General features: G+C 37.5%; 2 protein-coding genes across 5 annotated transcripts; one reads left to right on the forward strand and one right to left on the reverse strand.

Annotated features, from left to right (window-relative positions):
• Positions 1 to 1,012: 1,012 nt before the first annotated feature.
• praf2 (PRA1 domain family, member 2) lies at positions 1,013 to 7,317 on the reverse strand. Its single transcript, XM_005468627.4, has 3 exons — positions 7,087 to 7,317; positions 5,286 to 5,503; positions 1,013 to 3,501 (listed from the first exon to the last, which is right to left on the reverse strand). Exons 1-3 carry the CDS (start codon positions 7,263 to 7,265, stop codon positions 3,362 to 3,364), a joined length of 537 nt encoding a protein of 178 aa, XP_005468684.1. The 5' UTR covers positions 7,266 to 7,317; the 3' UTR covers positions 1,013 to 3,361.
• Positions 7,318 to 10,409: 3,092 nt separating this feature from the next.
• On the forward strand, positions 10,410 to 25,985 carry copz2 (COPI coat complex subunit zeta 2). Of its 4 annotated transcripts, XR_269135.4 has the most exons (10): positions 10,426 to 10,576; positions 16,221 to 16,289; positions 17,266 to 17,350; positions 18,045 to 18,136; positions 20,059 to 20,114; positions 20,948 to 21,025; positions 21,237 to 21,288; positions 21,503 to 21,611; positions 22,176 to 22,214; positions 24,612 to 25,985. XR_269135.4 is itself a non-coding variant. In XM_003446385.5 (9 exons), exons 1-9 carry the CDS (start codon positions 10,559 to 10,561, stop codon positions 24,657 to 24,659), a joined length of 537 nt encoding a protein of 178 aa, XP_003446433.1. In that variant the 5' UTR covers positions 10,426 to 10,558; the 3' UTR covers positions 24,660 to 25,762. The 4 variants fall into 4 exon arrangements, 2 of the variants coding, with proteins under 2 accessions (XP_003446433.1, XP_025762466.1); XR_003219861.1 differs by lacking the exon at positions 20,948 to 21,025 and having other exon boundaries at positions 10,410 to 10,576; XM_003446385.5 differs by lacking the exon at positions 21,503 to 21,611 and having other exon boundaries at positions 24,612 to 25,762.
• Positions 25,986 to 26,210: the final 225 nt, after the last annotated feature.

Consider the following 26,210-nt stretch of genomic DNA (forward strand, 5'->3'; position numbering starts at 1 on the left):
TCTGGCGTGTGTGTCAGCATTTCCCTACTTAAGCTGGGGAAAAAAGAAATAAACAAAAGATTACTCACCAAGTAATGCCTGCTACAACAATAATACAGGCCGTGAAGTTTCCTCTCCGTTCACAGAAAGCTGACGGCAGATTTTGAAGACGTGTTACTTAGGTCTGTCGCAAACAGTTTACTAGAATTTATTAGTGAATGTGTAATATAAGAACAGGCTGTCGGCCTCGTGATTTGTGTCTTTCTCCCAGCAATCAAAATAAGAATAAAAGGACTAAAAAGTAATTTTACTAATATTATATTTCTAAATGTGATATTTTGAAGATCACCACCAGAGCATATCATATAGCTATATCCCTAACACCGAAGATTTTCCACTATATTTGTCTAGAATAAACGTTGTAAAGTTAACAAGCGCAAAGAAAAGGAGGCCTGAAAGCGAGCATTCAGGTTGTGCTAAGGCTCACTCACTCGGAATAGGAAAAGGTGGCCAGAAATGAACCAATCAGAGCAGAAAAACACTAAACCAGATGCACAAATAAATAAGAATGACAAAAGTAAGAAAATATAGATGCTGCTCAGAGGCCAAAAAAACCACAACTGCTACTGTGATTTCCCTGGGTGTCATCTCAGCTCTACATTACCTCAGCCGAGCACATTAAAGGCACAGATACAATGTAAGGACAGACCTAGGTTAAAATCTGCCTCTGGTAACTCTTTTTATAACATTTGGTGAAGTTAGATTGATATAACTTTTTTTCACCCACTGGCTCAGATTTTGTCCTCATTTTGATTAAGCAGGTTTCTTCTGTATTCTAACCTGCCGACTAGTTTAGATCCAACTGTGACCTCTGTCTGGCTTTCTCTGTCATACTTTTACTGTAAGATGTTTACTTGGTACATCATTCTGACAAACCAAAGGTTCTTTGAAAATCTCTACATCATGTGTTTTTTGCACATTGATTGAGTTGAATTTATTCCATTTTTCGCATTACTAGAAAATCAACACAAACTGCAGTTTGACATTATTTTTTATTTATAAAAAATGCTATAAACATTCCAGGACATTGTTCAAGAAACATAATTCAAACATTAAGCTGATTTGAAGGCAACACTTCAGGATTTGTTAAATTTTCATGGTCATTCAAAAAACAGTTTACATTCTTGCAGCTCGGATTTAAGCTCAGATTTAACGAACCATTAACAGATTTGGCTGATGGTTAAAAAACGATTAGCAGAAGCATGAAATGTTCAGGATCTATAAGAATCATGATTCCTGTGTTTACCTGTACTAACAGAGATTTTCAAATCTATAATGGCACATATACAATAGTGTAACATGCTCTTTAAACATGAAAAAGTATACATAAAACAAAATCTTATATCGTTTGCTTCATAATGACTGGTTTAAAGAGAATAGTACTGGAGGAGCCTTTTTGAAGCATTATTTGCAAACTTGCATTGAAATGAACAGAAGAAAAGTCACGAACGGGATTCAAATAATATATTCAGTCAGAAGCAAGATCACTAAAGTCTATCAACATTTTCTCTACAGTCCAGAAAAATAGTGAAGAAGATTTTCAGACAGTCTGTGCTGAGATACATCAGTGTGGACCAAAGCAGCAGACTGCTAAAAATGGCTAGAAGAAAAGTGTACTGTTACCACAAAAGCTCTTAAAGCAGGCAAATCATTTTATTTATGGTAACAAAACTTTATTTATTAAGAAATTCTGAGAAAATTCTAGTTTACTGATTTCCTCCTGAAATGCTTTAACCAGCTGCCAGCACTGGAAGACTGGGTACATTCCAGTGAAAAGCACATGTGGAATGTAATGGGGAGCAATGTGAGTGAAGTGTATACTTCTTCAGATAATAGATATAATAATTACTTTTAAATTGTTAATTTGTTTCTTTCATACACCTATTCTGCACTTAGTGGTCCTCAAAGATTTGTACAATCAATCAGATTTATCCTGACCTCATTCTTCATATCACACCAAGATTTTCTTGTAACATTTTTAGCACCAAAAACAGGAACCTGACTTATAAAAAAAAATTGGGTTAATACAGGTCAGGTTCCTACAATACCAAAGGTGTATCAAGATTTTGGCTCTGCTTGTTGTATTAATATAAAATATCCATCTCATAATGTCACCTTCTGTTGCTGCTTCGACAGAAGCGTATTAGGTTAAATGCTATAATGTTTATAGGTTACACTACATTTATTGCCTTGTTACAAATAGATTGATAGATAGTTTGTCATTTTGACTTCTAATGTCCTGTATTGGCAGGACAGTCAGATTTATTTGGACATTACACTTCAGCTCTACCAAAGAATTTACATTAAATATGTAAGTAGCCACTTTAATGTCACTCATTGAATACACAAGTTCCACTGCGAAGTCTTAAGTTGAGGTTTTTGCCTGTGCAATCCAGGTGTTTTAGTTTTTAGTAGTACTAATACTACTATGTCAACGGGAAAAAGAAATAACTGAAAAAGTTTTAAACAGTAGAGCACTAAATATCAGGGAAAAATATATATTGAAGACATTTTTGAAGTTAACATTATGCAATTGATTTGTAATTGAATGAGGAAAACATGGTTGGATTGATACTTGGGTGGTTAGATTCATTATTCAAAGTAAACAGGCTGGGCTGGTTTAACATGAATTCTGCTAATAATCTCATATGACAGCTTTTAGGAATAAGCTTTGTCATACTTTATGGAAATAAAAAGGATTACTTGGTTTTCAGTGTGAGACAGGATGCAGCACAGTTTTTGTTCTTGTTCAGACAGTTGATTTGAAGAATGCAGAGATCAAAACTAAATTGTGGCATCAGATCTCGTAACAGAATGAAACCCACAAATCATGGTTTTGTTTCTTTTCTTTTCTTTTCAAAATACATATTTTTGATGTAAAAAGAATTTTTCTAGATATTACACACTGGATGGATATAAATAAGCCACTTTGAGAGTGTATATGGTTTTTTTTAAGTAATTTCCAGAAATATTTAGAGGTTATCAAGCTCTATGGAAATGTCATCCACAGAAAGATAAATACATTATGGTTACATCACCTCACATGTAGTGCATTGACAGATTTTGCAAAACAATGTGCTTAAAGTGCAAAGACACACCAGAAATGACTTCATATCTGTTACTTCAGAGACTGTCACCTGTCAGTCATGTTGTTACTTCTGATTTTGATCAGTTAACAAACCAAATGACAACTGGACATTTTTTGGCTGACTCCCCCTCTCTCACTGTGCTAATGCTCCGTTTTCTCTCCCCGTCATCGCCCACCTACATCTTTACCTTCATTTCTCCCCCCAATTGTCCACCATCATCTTCTTCATTCTGTTTAAGATCCTGCCTCCTGCTCCTGTCCCAAGGCCTCTAAAAGAATTCCCATTGGAGTCCTCTTCAAACCAATGCTTTCGAGTTTGTTTTCCAGCTTGTTCTTCAGACTGCGGAGCCTCACCGATGCATGGACGAGAACCACTGGAAAGAAGAGAGACAAGACTTTCTGTCCAACAGAGAACTTTTCTGGTTCTTGTTTGAACTAGACCCACACACACTGCATTCAGACACCAACACGTTCTCACTCCCAAAGCATAACATTTTACGCTAGGTGACAAATCGTCAACATATTACGTTTTCGGCCACCCAACGCGTTCCTACGTGACGACATCGGAAAACTGCGGACACGTGAGAACCGTTTGGACTCAATCTACACATCTTCGCTTTTCCCCTTAAAATCGCTTGGGAACACACTATTTCACATCATTAAAGTGCTGGTTAAGGTTAGGAATAAGGTTATGGTTAGGTTTAGGGATAAGGTTAGGTTTAGGCGTAGGGATACGGTTATGGTTAAGGTTAGGAATAAGGTTATGGTTAGGCATAAGGTTATGGTTAAGGTTACAAATAAGGTTATGGTTAGGCTTAGGGATAAGGTTAGGTTTAGGGCTGCAATATAGGGCTGGAACCTGCCGCGTACCATAACAACGTGGAAGGTCACCTTTCGCGTTCCTCAGGAACGTCGCGGGACGTGACAAAACGTCGGGATGTTACGCCTCGGGAGTGAGAACGGGCTCCAGACACACAATAAGTCCTCAACAAGTTCTGCAAACTATTTGCTTTCCTTCTTCTAGCTTCTGCTCAAATTCAGCAGATGTCCATATTGACACTAAAAAACAATCATGTTATCTTTGGATGACCAGGAAGCTATTTTCTTATCTGTAACACATTACTTAATAACAAAGGCCTTTATCTTATAATAACATTTATAATTTTTCATGCTTTGATTTATGTTTGAACCTTATCTGCGTTTTCCCCAAACAAGCTGCTTTTTTTTTCAAAGTGCATAAAAAAAGTTGATAACTTTGTGGTTCTGCCTAGAATTTTAAGTCTTTTTCTAGAGTGACAAACCAAAAATATGATGGCTCTACCCACAGCATAATTTCATAAGTTTGATTCTTGAAGTTAAACTAACTTCCTAACAAACAAACCTATGGCCTGAGTTATAATTGCTATGAAAACCCAAGGACAAAGCAATAAGTGGTTCAGGAGATTCCAACAGAAACGTGAAGCTGCAAGAAGCCTTTTCACTTCATACTACTTCCCTTTAATGCAATGAGAGAATTGTACAACCCAATAATGAATAACTGTTCATTTACAACGTGTCCTTTTAATGTCTCATCTCTCTTTTTTTTTATCCAGAATGCTCACCTGCAACTCCTCATTTACCCTATTTTGTATCAAAGCACAGGTACAAAAACTCAGTATATGTCTAACTTCTCTCAATTTAAATATGAGCAAGAGACATAGAGTCAAAACATCAATGTTGTTTACATTGCAACACCAAGACTGACCGACAAACACCACATACAGAAGTAAAGATGGGGCTGTTATGCCAGCTATGATGCTATCTGCTCTACCACCTAGCTGTGGCTCAGTAGGTAGAGCTGGTCATCATGCATCAGGACTTTAATGTCTGGGTACTCCAGAAATGTCTTTTAAAAAGCAACTTGATAAACAACAATGAAGACAAATTTACTGATCGGTCAGACTAACTCACAAGTGTTAACTCCAGTGCTAATAAATCAAATCAATGTATTACATGGCAGTGGATTACAAAGTCTTTAGAGATGTTGATTTACCAAAACCAAGCCCATGCACTTGTGAAAAGAATGCCTGCTTCACAGGTTCCCAAAACAGCCGAACCTTGTTTTCATAATCTGGTCAAATTTGCAGTGTACGATTTAGTGTGTATTTTTCTGTCTTACTGAATATAGGGAAGGCTATCCCAAACAGAAATACAGCTACTCCTCCCAGCACTGATATGAAGAGGTAGCTAGCTGCAAGAATGGCCAACATAGAGACTGTTGGGTGGTTTCTACGGAAACGGCGAATAGGAGCTTGGTTCTCTGCAGCCCAGACAAAGCCGGCGAACAACAAGGTGACCACTGTCATGCCAGTGAAAAGCTGGAAGGGCTGGAAATACCTGAGAGGAGAGAGGAATAACTGTAAGTAATGGATCTACATAATGAGACTAGCATCTTAATGCTTAATAAGGAAAAAAAACAAGTATTACTGAGATATACTCCGTTGGTTCTGGCAGTCACTGAGAAATCAGCTGCTTAAACCCCATTCACTCAGAATAAGAGACTGGTCAGTGATCCTGCTTTCTGGTACAGACCCCTGATCTGTCGTCTGCCTTTGTTATTTGGACTAACTGTAATGAACGTTGTCCTGATGTGTCACTCTCTATGTTATTGACAAATACAGACTTTATATAGTTCACTGAGTAATATCCAAATTAACTCTACATGAATCCATTGAATATGTTAGCAATCCTGTTGGAAACTAAATTCAAAGTTCAACAAAACCCAAATGGTGGCTTAGTTAAAACAGAATAGAACAGAATATAAATATCCTTTATTGTCTCATGGTGTTCCAGCAGCAAAGTGTCTGGCAGACGGAGCGTGCAGATTCAAATAACAATTTACAACATAATGAAAAAAATCACTGTACAGTTACTAAGTTAATAAAAATGTTTTAAAAAAATGCAAATAACAGCAGGGACATAAAGAACTATAATATAAACAACTTATTGTGTTTGATGTGAGCAGTGATGTACAAGTGCAGGACAAAAGTAGAAGACATGGGTCTGAAAAACTATCTACAGCAAATGAACAGTGTGTGCATTTAATGTCCTAAAGAAAGTAATTTGAGTTTCTTGAGGAAAAAAACCACAAACAGTGCTGTTCTCACATTTAGTGTAAATAATCTAAATTGTGGTGCATACCAGCATGTCATATTGTGCCAGAAGAGAATTCTTTGGTAACAGCAACACAAACTTCTTTCATCGCCTTATCTACTTGTCAGATAAGAAGATGATCTTGATTAGTCAAATTGAAACTGGATGATATGCCTCCAAGTCATTTGCTCCAGTCTTTAAAGTTACAACTTGCATTTGAATCTTCTGGTTCAGTGTGGTCGCCATATTGCTGCATCTCCTAATGCACGTTTATGGAGGCAGGAGGTCTGTCCACAATTAAAGTAATTAAACTTGAACCAATGTTGAGGTTGTTTGGTTTGATGTTTATTTCTAATACGCTTTTCATCCTTCCTATGAGCTCACTGTCTGGTCTCTAAAACTTGTTGTTTGTTCCCAATGTGCTACTCTACAACACTCCTGGTTCACAACCTCAAATTTGGGGTTTAAGGATAGAACTGGAAGGAAATATGTTAGTTCTTGGACTGTGTGGCATTCCCTTTAACGTGCTGTAACAGATCATTGAGATCAGCTGCCTTCTTCCATTCCCACGTAGAGAAATGGAGGTTGGCAGATCTGACTAAGATGTTCATTACTCCAAATCTGTCTCTCGCTCTCATGTGTGAAACTCTATGGTCAAGAGACGATGTCATGATCATGGAGCCTGTTCGTTCTGGCTGTTGCTGAAATGCAAGTCACTAAAAGGAGTTCAGCACAATCCTGAAAATTCACAAACTTCGCTGTTTACTAGAATAAGAGAGAGACTGGTGAATGTGAGAGGGGGGTGCTGACCACGTCAGAATACCTACCCCACTATGAGCAGGAAGCCAAGCACGCACAGGAAATAATTGCTCTGGTAGTAAAGCAGGTTGTTAATAATGCGGTTATTCCAGCGGTCCAAGTTACGCACATCTGGCGTGGCGAACCGGACCGCACACAGGAGGAAATCATCCAGACTACGGAGGGGTGGCGGCTGCACGCCTGCCATCTTTTCTAAGCGATAAATACACGAGATTTCCCAGAGTGCAACGGGGGACGGAAGAAATGGGGAAGAACGCTCCAGAGCCGAACTGGACGCTGCACGTTCCCGAATAGCGAGAATGCGCGCTCGTCCACGCAGTAGTTTGGAAACAGAAATATCTTTACTAATACCTCTTATTACCACTCACTTGTGGCCCGTTGTGTTTTTTAGTCAGTATACAATAAGTCGAGCAAATTTTTGGAGGTTAAAATGTTTTACATTAGTTAAATTGCCACGTTTACCATTTTTATCAATTAGCACCTAGTTTAGACTATATTCAGTAAAATCGATTATATTACACAGAGTCCACGCGTGGCACAGAATTTTTTTTTAAAGGCACCCACAATAGGATGTGTGTATAAAGTTGTCACAGTGACTCTTGGGCGGTAGTGAAACACGTTTATTATTACCAGCAAGTTACGTAGCTTGCTGATAATAAATTCATAGTTGCTTTGTGATTTAATCTATTTAATATTTTTTATTTTGTTTTCTCAATTTTATATAGTTACTGAAACTATAAAAAATAATTTTGAGTATTCAGAAGAAAGGAATGGTTTGGGGTTTACCTATTCATGTTTTCAATCTTAATTTGTAAAACTGAACTCATGAAATAAATGTACCATAAAAGTCTAAAATGTTTCTGTCCCTCCAGGTGTTGTCTTCAAAATACTCACAAGTGACAATTATTTGACTTCAAGGTACAAACCTCTGGATACGTCCTGTGATTTCTTTGAATGATACCTTTTGGACAGAGGATTTAGATAGTTCCACATATCAACAATAATATGGTTCTGCCTCATCATTAATCTGATAACACAATTTTCTCTCTTCCATTAATGCTGTTGCAATTAATTTAATACTAGTGTTTCATCTCTCTACCAGCATCTAATTCTTTCAAACCTTTTCAAATAAATAGTCCCACTGGATCAAACCAAATTTGATCCAGTACAAATTAACCACAACAATTTTACAGATATTCTATTCTTTGTTGTTTTAAATTTCCAGGAGAGACCTTTGTCAGCATATTGATGGTGAGATTTGCTGGCTGAGGCAGCTGAAAAACTGACCACAAGCTATGAAATTTACAAAGTGAGACCGCTGTGGGAGGTGGATATGAAACAGTATGCTAACACCAGAACAGTGGTTGTGATTAAGCTTACATACCTCAAACATACTGATCACTCTACACCAGAACTGATTTTAAGACATGGTTGGACTAATTCATATCTTTACAAAGAGTGATAAATGCAGAGGAGGAGAGCATAATCTTTATTCTTTTCATGGCATTCTGAAGGAAGCATTGTGCTGCAAGTCATCATGAAAAAAGCTGGTAATTCTTCAAAGCCAGTCTTAATTATGGTCAGTTTAACAGACAAAGTGGTGTGCAAAACCTGAGACATAACTGTTGAAATGGCTCTTCAGGTTGTTCTTCCTCTGTTTTGTATGTTCATCAAATGTGGTTGTTTTTCCAGTGTCAAATTTGGACTTTTTTATATATATCAATTTATTTATTTTAGTATGTTGTGTGGTGCCGTTAATTGTACAGCTTGCTTAACATCTACCAGGTCACCAGTGACCGATTTAGGGCTAAGTTTACATCCTGCTGTGAGTATTCTGCGACCCTGTTATGGTCCTGCGTCCATCCTGCTTAGCTCCCTGCAGCTGTCTCGGGATCTCCTGAGGGTTGCACTGGAGGGCTGCAGAATGTGTGACCACTACTTCAAATGATGTGTCTGCCTTCATCACCCCAGGATTGCTGCTTCACCATCTTCAGTTAGATACAGTCACATTCCCCACCATGCTCTCTGCCAGTGAAAATTTCCTTTACTGGACAGCACCCAGATCTTGTCCACAGTGACATTGCCACCCCCAAGCAAGCACAGAAGCAACCAATATCAGGTCAGCTGACAATCTGTGTGGATATTCATTCTTCATGCTCTGTATTTATTTTTACTTGAATGTGCAGATAAGTGTCAGGAATGAAAATCATGCATATTTTGAGCATTTTGAGGCTGAATCCTCGAATCTCTGCAATAGAGGTATTCATAGCAACATTAGCACAGCTACTAGACATAATAGCTACTTTTATGGATAAATACAGCAGGTTACAAAGTACCAGATTTCTATAAAAATCAGTCCTTACATAATCCACAATAACAAACACTTGTTGCATTTTTATGTCATTGACAAAAAAAGAAATGTAGAACCTACATGAGGTTATTTGACCAAATCTGCAAAGGTATGGGGGATCAAAGAAGAGACAACAACACAGTGGTGACTACAAAGGCATGAGCTTGTGAACAGTGAGGCAGTCCTTGCCTCAGTATAGACTGGTGGGATGCAGATGAAGTGACTATGGCTATATGCACTGCAGGGCCCTAAGGTTGAGATGTCTCTGCAGGTAAGATCTGGGTACATAGCATGATATATCTATACCTTATAGATTTGACAGTATTTAATATAATCACTTACCCCCACTTAACATGATCAGTGCACTTCACATTTCAGCTGAATCATTCAAACAAATAATTTGATTTTAGTAATGACTACGTTTTTCTAATAAAACACAAAAGAATAACTAATGACCTCTATAAAAGGTTTACAGTGTATTTATTTCTGATCTTTCTCATTTTACGAGGAAAGCGGAACATGTAAAGCCTTGACTTTGATTTTCTTACACTGTAAAAATACAAATTGTTTGTTTTTCCAAATTCACAAGTCAGCTGTCGTTATATTTCTAGTAGAAATGCACAAAGAATAGTTTCCACATTTAACTTGTTAAGATCTAAAAATACTTTCCACAAATGTCCCCCCTGTGGAATATTCGTTACATCACCACACTAGGATTAGGAAAAGTATTGCTGTAAAACACTGGATAAAGGAATGACTTTACTGTAGATGTGGACCGTGGATCGAACTAGCATGTGTGGGGTGGTGTGTTTGACAGCCCCCGGCTACATGTGCCACATGAACTTCTCTTATCCAGAGTAGACTCCTTAAGAGCATCTCGACTTTTATCGTGAAAGGCTCGGACAGAGAAGAAGTGGGAGGAGGGTGCGACCAACGCGTCGGGACCGCGCTTCGCCGGTGGCTCTCGCTCCTGTGGTTCTATCCGGTTGGTTGCTGCGAGCGCGTGAGCGCGCCCGGGCGTCTCCGTAAAGAAGAGAAAGAAAAAATAAAAGCGCTGATCTCGGCGTGACAGCTCAGAGCTGTCCACGTCAACACACCGAGCGAGCGGAGCGACGGCAGCAGCAGCAGCAATGGATTCCACGTCTCCGGTGAGCCTCTCCGCCGTTTCACCAGCTAGAACGTGAACCGGTGTCCTTTCATTTCCAGGTGGATGGGATATTAATGTGCTGGGCGGTTTATATATTTTGTTTAGCAGTGTGCGGGACATTTGTTGCACTATAGCAGTTAAGGTGTTCGGCAAGAAGGGGGGTGGTAGACCGGCGGGAGGGAGGCAGGGAGGGTTGCTTGGGTGCAGATTGTCCATAAAGCAGAAACAGCTTTTATTTCTAAGTTAATGCTAGTGGACTCGGACTGGAGCTGACTGTGGACACGGAGGCCTGGTCACTGTTTGTCACGAAGCTAAAGTCACACTTTTTCTTTCTACATGTATGTCATATGTACAAATATTATTGCTGATGGTGCTGACAGCGCGACAACTTCTTACATTGTTAAGTGAATTCCATTACCGTGGAGCGGCTGAGCCACAGCTGTTACACACTTATCCACACAGAGTCCAGCGTGGAGCGCAACAGGATGGCGCTACACGGTAATCAAGCAAAGCTTCGGTTCCTGCACGGATCACGCGTGTAAAGTGTAGTGTTTAATGGAACAAGCGGTATGGTTAAAGCCGGTCTGCGTATTTAAATGCCTGCGTGTGTTGAGCATATGTCGACTGACGTGTAGACCAGAGCAGGTGCCACGTCCACTGTTCTCTCTCTCTCTCTCTCTCGCTCCTCTTTTGCCCTGCGCACCATTTATTCAGTCCCTCTCTCACTCTCGCTCTCTCTCTCTCTCTCTCTCTGTGTATGTAAGTTTCTCTTTCTCTCTCATCCGTGCTTCTCCAAAATATCTCTATCTGTCCTAATTCTTTCTTCTTGGTTTACTCTTTCTCAGCACTTAAAAGTATGATCTTAGCCTGCTTATCATAGTTTTGCTTATAAATGACCGTAAATTGCATCATTTTGCATACAAAACTCGTGATACTCCTACATATTGTGTTGCTTTCTTATATATTGTTAAACAATATGCAGCGAAGGCAAAAAGTAACTTTCTTATGTAATTTTACTAAAGTATTTTAAAGATACTTTTGAAACTTTGCATTTTACTGCATGTTACTGTTAGAACTTTGGCATTTTTTACATACAAAATCCTTTATTATCCCGGGAGCCAACTCAAATATCTATAACAGGAGAAATCTACTTGATAATGAATGGATATCATATAATATAAGGGCTGTTACTTTCAATATAGTTATCTATATACACTTTTCTACCCAGTGCTTTCTGTGTAAATAGTCTGTGAGTGTTGAGTATTTTTACATTGTGGCTTTGCTACTCAAGTAATCAAAGTGTGTACTACAACAAAATAATTTAATTTAAGTGAAAGATTCACATTTTCCATTCTTTTCTTTCAGCTCTAAATTGGCTGGAACAGCCACAGCACCAAATTGCTGCTTACTTGTTTATAAGAGGAATACATTCATATATAGGATGGAAAGCAGGGATAATGTGTTTATTGATATCAGCGTACTGTTTTTAGTTGTGTTACAACCATTTCCCACTGGCTAAATGTTCAGAGATCATGGTTTATATTGTTATCGATGTTTAAAGTAAGAATCTTCTACAATTAACCGGCTGATTTACAACTAAAAGTGAACAATGGAAAAGTAATACCAAAAGTCAAATATAAAAAAATGTATCTTATGTATAAGGTAGTTCATGTAAAAATGCAACTCTTTAAAATACTACAGATGCCACTGGTTACTGCCCAAATGTTACTCGTATAGATGTTGGCCTACTGCATCCCCATCCATGCACTGATGGATATTTATCCAAATACTTTTGGATAAATGTAACTGTAACTACAATTCTAACTTGACATTCTAAATAAAGTCATATAAGTATATTATTCTAATAATACTCAGAACTGCATCATCAGCATACCTTTATAATTCTTACAATGTCAGCTATATAACTCGATTTACATCTGGCTAATGGAAATGATCTGAGTAATTCTTTTAATTTTCTGTTGTTTCTTCCCACCATCTTGCTCTTTCACTTCCATTGAGATTTTTGGTTATGCATTTTTCTCAGACTCATTCTTTCTTTTTCCTGCCTCCCTGGTTTCATCTCTGCCCCCTTCCTGCTTGTCTCTGTCTTGCTCCTTTCTCATGCATTTGCATCTTAATAATAGGGTTACACCAGCTATTTACTATTGTATGTCTGTGAAGTTAAAGTTACATTTACATGATCTGTTTTTAATCTGGCCTTTTCTGGTTCTTTTCTTTTGGATCACTGTTATTAAGTGGAGTCATTTAAAACAACTGATCCTTCAGAAAAAAAACCTGTAAGTTGCACATTTAAAAAACTGTGTGACATGGTTAATTGTCAATATCTACACAGGGGATTAAAAATATTAATAAAAAAAAAAGTCAAGTGAAATATTCAGTCAACCAATTCATTTCACATAGATGCTAATTTGAAAGTGCCAGCTAAGTCTGTACTTGGTCATCTAGTCCAATTTACTGGTCCAGACATGGTGAGAGCTGCTGTTGCTTCTCCATCTCCATCATCATTAGAGCTTTGCTTGTTAATGTACTAAAGGAGTTAGTAATAACTCATGTTATCTTCTCAACATGTTAGCCAAGGTTAGCAAGAGGAGACTAATCTGTTACAATGATAAATCACTAAAGCTCGTTTATTTTCTAATGCTAACTGTGCTTCCACACAAAGCGCAGCTCAAAACTGATCTCAGAGACCTGAGACTGACATTGTGTTGGCAGTAAGTAGTCCAAAAGATGTAGATGAGACACAAAACATTTTCAAAAGTTTAACATTATATCAGTGTACCAGAACAATTCAATTAAGAGGAGAATAAAGGTATCAGCCACAGGGGTCAAAATTTATAATCAATATATCAAGAAACATAATAGATCAACAAACAGCAAAGAGATAATTGATAAAGTACAGTTCTTTTTTTTTTTTAATTAAAATCAATGTTTGACTTTAAAATGAGCCACATTTAGCATTTCCTTTATTACAGCATCAGCTAAAAATATCCTTTATTTTGCAAATTGTGTTCCTGCCATGCAATCGCATGGCAAGATGCTGTAAATGGACCAAACTTCAGTCAGGAAAACAACTGAGATAATCCATACACAATATGAGGTTAGTCATTAATATACTGCTGCATGGGCTATGCTGTAGTTACATAAGGTTTTAAAAACTGAGCTTTAAAATGAGCTTTAAAATGAACTTTAAAATGAACTGAGCTTTAAAATGAAAAGTGATAATAAAAACAGAGGCTGACAGTGATCACAGACTTTTTTAGTGGCTTGTTCAGATTCAATAGAACAGGATACAAAGCATTAAAACATGTTAAAAACACAACAGCCTTATTAAACGCAGAGTAGTTTGGACCCCGAAGCGGGGTTCATACGTCATCACTTAAAGACCGGATACTTAGGGAGACAGTATTTGTCAAAGTAACATCCACATGAATGTCAGAACCCAATAGAACATTGAACAAAGCATCACACTGCCTTTGCCAGCTTGTCTTCTTCCCATAGTGCATCTTGGTTGCAGGTACTCTTCAGGTAAGTAACATACATGCCATCCACTTGATGTGAAAAAAAATTAAAAGATTTGTCAGACCATTCTTCATCCATTGCTCAAAGGTCTAATTCTGTTGCCACTGTCCACGATGAATAGGGGTCAGCATGGGCATCCTGACTGTTCTGTGGCCATGAAGCTCCAACTGTGTATTCTGAAGCCTATATATCGGAATGTGCATTACATTTTTCAGCAGTTTGAGCTACAACAGCTTGTCTCTTGAATCCGACCACACAGACCAGCCTTCATTCCCCATGTGCATCAGTGAGCCTTGGTCACCCATGATGTTGGTTCACCACTGTTCCTTCCTTGGACCACTTTTGATACATATTGAACACTACAGACTGGGAACATCCAAGAAAGAGCTGCAGTATTGGAGATGCTCTGACTCAGTCATCTAGCCACCAGAATTTGGGACTTGCCAGACTTGCACAAATCCTTTTGCTTCCCCATTTTTCTTTTTTCCCCATTTTTACTTGCTCCCACCCTCTGGTGGAACAGGTGCCATGATGAAGAGATGATCAGTGTTATTCATGTCACCAGTCAGTGGTCATAATGTTATGCAATGTGGATATGAAAGACAGGGTCAGAGGCAGGTTGCACCACAAGTTTAAGTATTCAAGCGTCTTTCCAAAATATGATTCTTCAGCTCAATATCTGTTAACGAAATTAACAGAGAAATACTTAGCATGCTAAGTTTGCCGTTTATCTAAAGATTGCACAATACTTAATAATGGCTGACATATTGGACCTGGACCCTTGAGCACTTAATAAAACTAACTAGGCGACTGCTGAATGTACTCGTGCTTGTAGCCATTAGCAAACTAACTAAGAACAGATACATAAGTATATAGAAAATGTTCTCATGCCTGAAACTCATATTTGTTTAATTGGACAGTGGTACATTTGTCTCCTAGTAACTAATTTATAATTCAGTGGCATCTTTACTGGCTAAAACATGTTCTAAAGACCCAATGAAAACTATTTGATGTAACATTTTTTAATATAATATGTATTGGGCTATAGGTTGACATAACCTACACTCCATGATCAAAGATATTCTTTTATTCTTTTTATACTTTAGAGTTTGTGGTTTCCTGGAAAAATAAATCCTTCTGCACTTGGTAGTGAATAATACTTTTTATTTTTTATGGCCTTGCCTTGTGACTTGAGCTAGCTGCTAGCTTTCCTTCAGTCAGCTGTCAGTGAATTGCAAATGTTGGCATACACCTCACGTGCAGTTTACATTGAATGCTAATCAGAATGTAGTTAATAGTAGGTATTTCTGCTGCATCTTCACCTGTTTCCAGGGTGTATGGAGAAAGGAAAAGAAAGGAGTAACAAATAGTATCAAGAATGACCTTGTTACATGACCAATTAAAGTCAAAGACTTGCAGTACTTGTCAATGGGGCATCCACACCTAAATATGACAGATATGGTTATGTAGTGTTTACTTACAAATGCTATATGCTATAACTACAGTATGTTGGAGTATGTCCATGTATGTTTACTCATCGCTTAAAGTTCAGTCAGCATCAAAATAGCAAGAAACACGTTTGATCAAATAAAGGATAGACTGAGCCATCTACAGCTTTAGGACTCTGGTTATGTGAGCCTGGAATACTGGACTTTGGTCTAAGTTCTGTGATACACTCTGACTGTGAATCTGTGCTAGTCAGTGCATAACAGAACTTTGTCCCGGGTCTGAAAAATCATCGCAGGCATGGACAGATAGCTGTCTAGATTTGGATGCAGGAGAATGGAAAATGTATTAAATAGAAATATATGATCATTCCCAGAACTGGAAAACTGTAATACAAACCAGGATAAACAACAAAGATTAAAACACTGAATAAACTGCAGCGTAAAGTGTAGAAACTGGTTGGACTGGGCAGCTTCCGTGTGTGTAAGTAAATGAGAGAGTATTTAAAAGAGGCTGCTGCTGCAATGCTCTTTTAAGTGTTATCGAGGTATGAGAGGAACAGCCGTGACTGTAGCTATGCCATTATGTTCAAAATGTTTCCCCAAGGTGACTCAGCGAAGCTAAAATATTTACGATGTTCTTTCTGTTTATCGCTGCAGGAACCGTCCCTCTACACAGTTAAAGCAGTTTTTATTCTTGACAATGATGGCAACAGACTTTTGTCAAAGGTGAGTTCAGTGTGGTCTTTACACAAGGGAAAAAATGGAAATGCTTTAATATAAACTTTGTTTTGTATGACAAAAATATGAAAGGGAGCACTTTCATGAATAAGTCATATTATGGGACATACAAGTTTTATATGACTTTAACATGAAATTTACATTGCACAATAAGCAATAACCATTTACTACTGAGGGTAATTTGAATTTACTTCAGAGCCCTGTATGTGAATTTTTTGTACTTTTTTTCTTGTAGAAAATGTAAACAGTATTTTGAGGTACACATTAATGTATTTGTTAAGATGTGCCTTGATCAGCCTTATTGTTGTCTTCTATATCTGCAATGTTTATTTCAGAACTGTTCCAAATAATTATTGCTGTACAATATTAGAGAGAGACCCCTGATGATTAAGAGCAGCACTTGGTGAGAGTAGGGTAGAAGAACGTCCTTTCTTCAAAGCGAAGGGACCTCAATCAGGACCAGGATCAGTGAGAGACTGTCACCTGCTGTGACTGAGTGGGGGGTGAATGAAAAGTGAAGACAGAAAATAGGACAAGCGATATCTATAGAGTATATATGAAACCAGTCGGTTAGCTTACCTTAGATACAACTAGCTTGGAAATTTCCAAACAAAACAAAGTCTGAGTTTTCAATGACTGATTCACAAATAATGACTGCCCTGATTATCACCAGCTGAGTCGTCTACCTACAGTCAGAAATAATAAGTGGCTATGGCTGAAGTAGATAACCTGAGAAAAGATTTCTCAGCTTCCACTCGATTAAAGTAACTATCAGTGAGTGCAAAGGATGCCGCTGAACGACATATATGTTTGTGTGGGTTAGGGTTGCATTTGATTTGACTGAGTTGATTTCATTGTTTGTAACAGTAAATACTAACTGGTAAAGTTTAACTATCAAGTTTAGAGTTTATTAGCAACGCACTATGTAAGTAAACTGAATGACTCATAAAGGTTTCTGTTTTAGTACTATGACCCAGAGCTTTACCCCTCCATGAAGGAGCAGAAAACCTTTGAAAAGAATGTTTTTAACAAGACACACAAAGCAGACAGTAAGTTCCACTCTCTTCTGTTTTATGTAGATCCGTTCTGGTGTGTGATGCATGCCCCCCCACCCACACCCGTCACTCCCTCCCTTTGTATTGTGCTGAATGTTCACAGACGTCTCCAGTGTCCAGACTGTTACATACTCTTGTCACTTGTAACCTAAATCACTTCTTACATTGGCCTGGTTTCCACCCACCAAACCATGCTAGACCATTATTTGTGGCAGAACGCTGTAGCTGGTATTACCCTTGCAAAACTTTTGGGTTTTCATTCATTTGGATGAAAAACCTAACCTAACCATAAGCTTTTTTTAGGATTCCAAGTTTCACACAACTGATACCTGAGTCTCTACCTTGACCTCTTTAACACTTTGCCATTATCTCTCCTTTTGTCCTAATCTTCATTCCTTATTTTCTCCACTTCTGTCTTGTCTTTCTTCTCCCCTTTTACGTTTTATCTACCAGTTCCACTACCTCCCAACATTCATTTGTATCATTTTTTTCTCCGACTCATCCCCTTCCTCTCTTTATATCAAGTTTCTGTCTAATTGCTTTTCTTTCCCTCTCACCCCTTTGCTTGCCTGTCACTATATATTTGGCAATTGTGTCACTGAATAAACTTTATTTTACATTTCTATAGAGAACCAAATTAATAAAGTCATGCTTATGCTAACCCTGTCACGTCTCATTCTCTATGTAGATGAAATAGCTTTTCTGGAAGGGATGACCATCGTGTACAAGAGCAGTATAGATCTTTTCTTCTACGTTGTGGGAAGTGCTCAGGAAAATGAGGTGAATTAAGTTTTCTCTGCCAATAAAGTACATCTGCAGTAATAAAATTTAAATTCATTTTGAATATGTTGCGTCAAGTTCATCTGCATATTTTTTTTAAAAAGCTCAGTCATTTTTGTTCAAATGTTTACTCACATAAGTGTGCTTTTATTTTATTTTTTAATTTTATTTTATTCTGCTTTGTATTCTCAAGGCAGAATGTTATGTGTTGCATGTCACCAGACTGTTTCTTGTCTCTTCTCAGCTCTTAAACAATAAAATTCATCCAATATTATTTTTTACACAAATCACATAAGTTACAGTAGTAACCTCTTAACAAGAGTTAGGCTCATATCAATATTTTTTATGGAATTTTCAACTGTAGGCACACAAGACATTTGAAGGGTAACTACTTGTTGTTTCTAAATTGAGTTGCCTGCTCTGGTGTCATAGAAAGGTTGCATTTCTTATGAGGCATTCTCAGAGTCAGATTAATGTTTCACTGACATTAAGGCAAACAGGCAAAAAAAAAGCAAAAAACAAAAAACCTTGAATAGGTTAGCATGTCCAGTGGATACTGAGCCAGAGTAAGAATGAAGGTTTTAGGAATATAAGGAGCAAAGACAGTGCTGGGGTTTTCTTTGCTCTGTGTAGGATGTTGTTGGGGGTTATTTGAACTTTAATAATTCAGTGGTAGAAGTAAAATACTCCTTAAAGTTAATCAAATGAAGTCAATTGCCCAAATTTCTAGAAGACTATAAAATATTTCAAAAACCTAAAACGTATCACGAGCTCCACAGCATGTCTTTGTCCTGTCGTCCTTCTCTCACCCCAACCAGTCGTGGCAGATGGACGCCGCTCCCTGAGCCTGGTTCTGCTCGAAGTTTCTTCGAATTTTTCCTCCCCACTGTTGCCAAAGTACTCACTCATAGAGGGTCATATGATTGTTGAGATTATCTCTGTTTTCCTATTATTGTAGGGTCTTTACCGTACAATAAAAGTTACATTTTTGGAAACAGCTACTCATCCAGGTACTTTGCTTCATTATGACTAAGCCGTTAAAATAATAACAATAGTGTGCAAAGCATCAAGAATCAAAGATATAAATATATTTTGTCTACAATGTAGCCTTACTCTTTATGTTTCTATAAATACTCTTTGGTGCAATGCAAAAAAAAGAGTAAAGACAGAAAAAACCCCTGAAAAAACTTGTGTGTTTATACACTAGAATTGAAAACTTGGTGATACCTTCATATAATAATGAATTCTATTGTAAAATGCTAAAGATTATTTTCAAGGAAAAATAAGATACTCCTTAAAATCTACTTAATTAGTCTAGTAATTGCTCTTCAAATTGAGGTGCTTCAGGGCAGTAACATTTACCATAAACACTGAGTTAGCTACAGTCTCTTTCATTTGTATAGCCTGTGGGACATGGATTTTTTAAAGCTATTTTCAGGGATTGTTCTATATGTTGCAGGTGTGTGGAGATTATTTTGGGTTACAGTTTGGTTGAAAAGTTTTAAACCTATAATGATTAATAAAAGGATACTTCTCACGAGCAGCATATTCACCTATATCACAGGCGTCGAACTCCAGGCCTCGATGGCCGGTGTCCTGCAGGTTTTAGATGTGTCCTTGATCCAACACAGCTGATTTAAATGGCTAAATGACCTCCTCAACATGTCTTGAAGTTCTCCAGAAGCCTGGTAATGAACTAATCATTTGATTCAGGTGCGCTGACCCAGATTGATATCTAAAACCTGCAGGACACCGGCCCTCGAGGCCTGGAGTTCGACACCCCTGACCTATATGCTTTACTAAGCTGGTATATGTTGAAGCTTATTTGGGCCATGAAATCTAATTGATTCTGCTTTAACATCAATTTGCATTGATTTATATCTTTGTATCTCATATACTGACTTTTCTTTTTCTCTCGGTAGCTCATGCTGATGTCAGTACTTAACTGCCTGTTTGACTCCCTCAGTCACATCCTCAGGTACCGTCTTACTGAGTTTAGAAAAAAAAAAAAAAACTGCATAAGTGAGTGGTTTCATTGATATTGTAATGATATTTAGAACAATACAGAGGTAATCAGAGCCCAAATAGAGAAATTCACAATCTTCTTTTTCAGACTTTTCTTCATGCAAATGAATTAGAGCACAGGTGTCGAACTCCAGGCCTCAAGGGCCGGTGTCCTGCAGATTTTAGATGTATCCTTGATCCAACACAGCTGATTTAAATGGCTAAATGACCTCCTAAACATGTCTTGGTGTTCTCCAGAGGCCTGGTAATGAACTAATAATTTGATTCAGGTGTGTTGGCCCAGGGTGAGCTCTAAAACCTGCAGGACACCGGCCCTTGAGGCCTGGAGTTCGACACCCCTGAATTAGAGCTTTTGTCCTCCATGTAGCCTCAGTAGCATCAAAGAGTTATAATAAGTAATGTGAAATGTCAATAATTATATTTAATAAATAAATTAAACTAAATGACAAATAGTACTCCTTTGTCATTTTAACCCGTTAAAGCTCATATCAGAGTCCCTCACTGCTTATTGCAATATTACTCAAACTGTGCTGGGTATGGTTACTATGGGAACTGATGCAATAGTAATGCAGTGTGTGAGTAACTAAGACTTAAGAGAGATTAAGCTATTGTGAGGCAAAAAAAATAAAATAAAGCAACAATGGGTTTTTTAAAAAGCCAGAAGTGTGAATACTTTAAGTTACTTAGGTTAGAGCAATAAAAACTTTAACTTAAAATTATGATGATCATATGGGATCCAAAGTAACGTGTCTAATGACGAGTATAATTTTTTTATTTATGCTACAGGAAAAATGTGGAGCGGAGGTGTTTATTGGAAAACATGGAAGGAGTGTTTCTTGTTGTGGATGAAATCATTGATGGGGGGTGAGAGAAAGAAAAAGTTTATCCAACTACAATAGTCAATATGAGTCCCTTTTGATCATTTTGCCTGATATTTATAGGCAAAATGATGATAGGTATTTCTATTATTAAACTAAAAAAATGTTTAGTATGTAAAATGCCATGATCCCATAAGCAATCCCAGTCCTGCTTATACAGAACTCTGCCCTTATTGGTTGTTTTTTCCTGTTTCCAGGGTGATTCTGGAGAGTGATCCACAGCAGGTCCTACAGAAGGTCAATTACAGGGTAAGATTTCTGTCAGTTATTCCCCAAAACCTATCGTATCAATATAAACCACTGGAAATACAAATCAATGCAGGTGTTTGGTCTGATTAGAACGGCTACATCAAGATTTGCTGTAGCTCCCTTTAGCTTTTTTGACTTGCTTCTTGCCTTCTCTTCCCTGTTTTACTTTTCTTCCTGTCCTTCTCCCTCTCTCTCTTCTTCTGATTGGTATCAGCTAATGTCAGAGCCAGCCTATGGCTTCGTCCTCTTTGATTACATCACCGGTAACGTAGAGGCACAAACAGACAGGAGCCAGCTGCTGTAGACAGACAGACAGACCGAGGGTGAGAGAGGAAGAAGGCCAATGCGAAAGATAGTGAAGTGGAGAGAGAGAAAGAGTGAGTGAGAGAGAAAGAATGAATGGATGAGAAGGAGTAAGACTCAGTGAAGGGATGGAGGAGGAATGGGCAAAACAGAAAAGGTAAATGCATGGTGGGAGAGCATGTGGACTAACATGTCATTTTTCTATACTTGATAACTATGACCTGCTGGTGGCGCTAGAGTAACACTGAAGACATCATCCAAGTCAAAAGAAGTTATTCTCAGGGAACTGTGTGCATCAGATAATTAAAGTGAATGATTGCCTACAAAACAGACGGTGCTTACCCTGAAGCTACACCACAAGCATGGCTACAAGCTCCACTATGAATTGTGACTGATTGAACTGTTAACTAGCACTGTTTGAATGTCACTGGGTTATAGTGTGCTATTCTTTGTTCCACGGCTCTAATAGTGCTTGCAGGGTGCTGTTTTTGCACTGAATGTTTGTGTGTGTGTGTGTGTGTGTGTGTGTGTGTGTGTTTGTGTGTATTAAGTATTTGACTTTTTTCATGTCATTTGGATTACAGGCGGATGAGAACCCATTAACTGAACAAAGCGTGGCTCAGGTAATACACACGCAAACAGACTGTGAATATCACTGCCAAAGCTATACACACAAACATGAAGGCATCACATGCATACACAAATGCAGTTCGATTCAGTTCAGTTTTATTTATATAGCACAAATTTGCAACAACAGTCTTTTCAAGGCAGTTTTAATTGTAAGGCAAAATGAGTAGATGCAATATTGCCACGACCCTGTGTCCAAGGACTTGGTGAAAGTGGGATGGAAACTCAGGTAGAGCTGAAAAGTGCTGTATATGAATCACTACCAGGTTTTACATGTAAATTAGAGAGGTATTATTCAAACTACTGCAATGCAGTTCCTTTAATACCAACTGTGTATTCCCAAATCTGCAGTAAAATATTGTGGTTAACACTATTAAACATTGCACTGAGATCTAGCAGGACAAGCACAAACATGATTCCACTGTCATTGTGGATGGCTTAGTTTCAACATTTTTCAGAAAAGCATCTACTGTAATCAAATGTATTCTATAGTGGTGTTTTAAATCCACTCACCTGGATATTGAAGTGCGTTGTACATCCTTTTTTTTTTTTTTTACAGATTATTCCATTCTACACAGAAAATGCCTTGTTTGCCTGCTGTTGCTTATGACTACAACAGTCATTTTAGTTGCCTACAAACAAAGTCCAGGTCACCCCTCATTTAAATTTTCGGTTTAACCACATGTGAAGTATACTTTTGATAAGGACTTTAATATGGTTAGATTAGAGAGCTTTATCATCCATCTGATCCATCATCTGATGACAAAACCTCTCTGACAGAACAAGTCCTGTGGGGTCTCCTGTTCTCACAACATACCAAATTTTGAGGGATCTTTATCGTTTTAGGGTCATACAGGTGTGATCAAGGGTCTTGTAAAGTCAATCCCTCAGTGGGTTTGAGATGTTTTAGAGGCACTGGAAGGACATAAAGGCATTTAATAATGTCAACCACAAAAAAGCTAATGCTCTATACCTGACACACCACAATGAAGGAAAGGAGGATAGCTATTATTATTATTATTACAATTATGTTTTGAGCTATAACAGACAATGTCTGACTTCAGATATTTCCAAAGTTTTAGTCACATGGTAATTGAACTGGTTCTTATATAGTGCTTTTCTACAACTTGCCTCATTCACCCATTCATACAAGCATTTTAATGCTTTTTCTACTGAAGTGCTTTATATCTGACATTCACACACATTCATGTGCCGATGGATGCATCGGAGAGCAACTTGCGGTTAGTTTTTTGCCCAAGGATATTTGGCATGCACGTTTATTATTTATGTCACGCATTATTATTATTTCATGTCCACTCGTGTTTTCCACCATTTAGTCAAATTAAAATAATTTTTGAAAAGATTATATCCTATGAACGTTCATCCCTTGGTTTACATTCTCATCTCATTTCCATTAGTTTTTAATTATGCTGCCTGTGCATGATGATATAAATTTGACAGCTTGTAGGTCTTGACCAATGCAATGCTACTGACTAAACACATACAGTATCCCGTGCCTCGGTACCTCGAGACTATGAAGTTTATTGTTTCATATTACCCAGAACTAACGTTTTTACGTGATCAACACAATAGACACGCTGCACATGAGGCTGACTTTATACACCATACTGAATCAAGGGCCTTTAAAATTGATCTTAGTGCGCCACCTGCTGGGCAGTGTGACGAACGCACTGCTGTAATTTAACCTCTTCTAAGGACTGAAAACAGTTCAAAGATAAACCAGTAAAGAACAAGCTATTGAAACATATAGATTTTGAAAACATAAACCCACTGTATTTATTTAGTGGCAGTAGAACGAAGATGCACTTTGTATTATGATTTTGTTGCGCTTTAACATGGTGGCAAGACATCACATGGTTGTGAGTATAAGCTCAGCCTGCCCTCTAGTGTTTAAACAGACGTATGACACCATGCTTTACTGTGCAGAAGTTTACAGTTATGTAAAGCATTAGAACCACTCTACCGTTTACTAAACAGACTTGTATTCTACGGTAAGACACTTTTTTAAAATTTATATTGTAATGTAAAGGGTAATACTGGAGTGTTTTAAGGTTTCAAAAACTGCTGTTCAGTCAGTCATTATATACTGCATGAAACACACAAAGCACCCTGCAGCCTGAGTGCTGTGACACATATATGAGAGCAATAGAATGAGCAGTGTTATAACTAAGTCACTATAGTCTAAACCCCAGTCTTTTCCTAAAACGAACTATTTCTGATGCCTAAACCAAGCCTATCAGAAGTTAGAATAAACACATTAACGATATATGTGCATAAAAAGGCTGCATTTTCTGTTGGTTTACAAAGCAGTTGTCATTCATGTTTTGTTATTATATAATTTCTTTTTTTTTTTTTTTTTTTTACTTTTCCAGGTTTTGCAGTCAGCCAAGGAGCAGATCAAATGGTCTATACTGAAATGACTGAAAACAAATCTGATTCTCCAAAAAGAATGTTTTCAGTCCCAAAGCTATTTTTACAAGGCCAAACTGAAGGGATGGATGTTACTGAAGTGATGGCCAATAGGCTGCCTTAGGTGTGTTTTTGTGACGACATTTTTTTTCTATTGTGTTTGACAAGTATTTAATTCATTTGGCAGTAAACATAGCCCATATATACGTAGAAGTGTCCTTTACCAAGCCAAATGACATTTCTTGTTTTGTTATCATAAGTAATATCCAGGCAGCTATCCAGTACCTGAATTATTAAAAGACGTGCAAGAAATTGGTGGAACAACATTGTCCGTTCTCAGTCCCACAGAACTGATTGTGGCTCTTGGGTTTCTTTGAGGAGTTGTGCTTTTTTTTCCCCCCTTTCACTTCGTGTGTGTGTGTGACTGTGTGTATCAACAATATTACAAAGCCAAATTAATTTCTATTACAACACTACAAGAATACAGAAGGTAATACTAAAAGTTTGTTGTATTGATTTTCAGCTGACTCGTTACACTCATAATGCTTCTTTGAAGCCCAAAAGGAAATACAGTTATGCTTTATGACACTAAGAAGGCACTGTGGTACAGCTGCAGGAAATCTAATTTAATGAAAGTCTGCACATGTGAATGAATTTTAGAACCAACAGGAGCTTAAAAAAGATAAAAGTAAATAAAGTGCACAGGATCCTGTGGCCAGAGTTACAAAGAATATTGTCTATTACTGTTGTGATAATAATTAAAGATTTTAAAAGACGTTACATGTTTGATGAAGAGAAATATGGCCAAAGAGAAACTAATTATTTTTTTACATATGAATGTTGCTTTCTTTGTCTGCAAGAGTGATAATAAAACTATATTTGTCCTGGTTTCAGATGGTCTGCTTAGCCACTATATATTCTTGTACTTTTATTTTTATTTTCAATTAGTTCATCCCTGTGGATGTCGTATTTATTTGCTCTCCGGGCTAATCAGAGTTTAAAAGTGTCTAACATAATGAATATTAATAAGCACTCTAAAGGACTTCATTTGTGTGGGCTTGGTCTGGAAGATTATTTGTAGAAAGCAGGTGACGTCAGTTGGCACGTGGTTAAACTCACCGAGCCAATGGTTCGTTATGGGTTTATTTTCCGATGATATTATTGGCTGGCTGCCGCACACGCCTGCAACTCATCGCAGGGCACAAGAAATCAGACGAAAGCCTTAAATTCAAGGTACAAAGAAAAAATTTATGTTTTTATGTTATTATCAGAATTATTTTGGCAGAAATTGAATTATTATTGATATCTTGAAATAAAACTGAATAATACTTTTGAAATGAAGGTTGTCTTTTCTTGACTTTACCAGTGTTTAATCGTAGTATTTGATCGTAGACCAATTTGATGTATTACTTCATAGTAATAATATTTAATGGCTTGAAGAGTAAAAATGTATTTAAATAAGTCATGAAAAATGTATTTGCATGTATTGCATTGTTGTTTTTTGATTATTTATTTATTTATTTAGTCGATGAAAGGGGTAAATCCTTTACAACAGCATCAGT

This window comes from Oreochromis niloticus, linkage group LG4, assembly GCF_001858045.2.
Source record: "Oreochromis niloticus isolate F11D_XX linkage group LG4, O_niloticus_UMD_NMBU, whole genome shotgun sequence".
Classification (NCBI taxonomy): Eukaryota; Metazoa; Chordata; class Actinopteri; order Cichliformes; family Cichlidae; genus Oreochromis; species Oreochromis niloticus.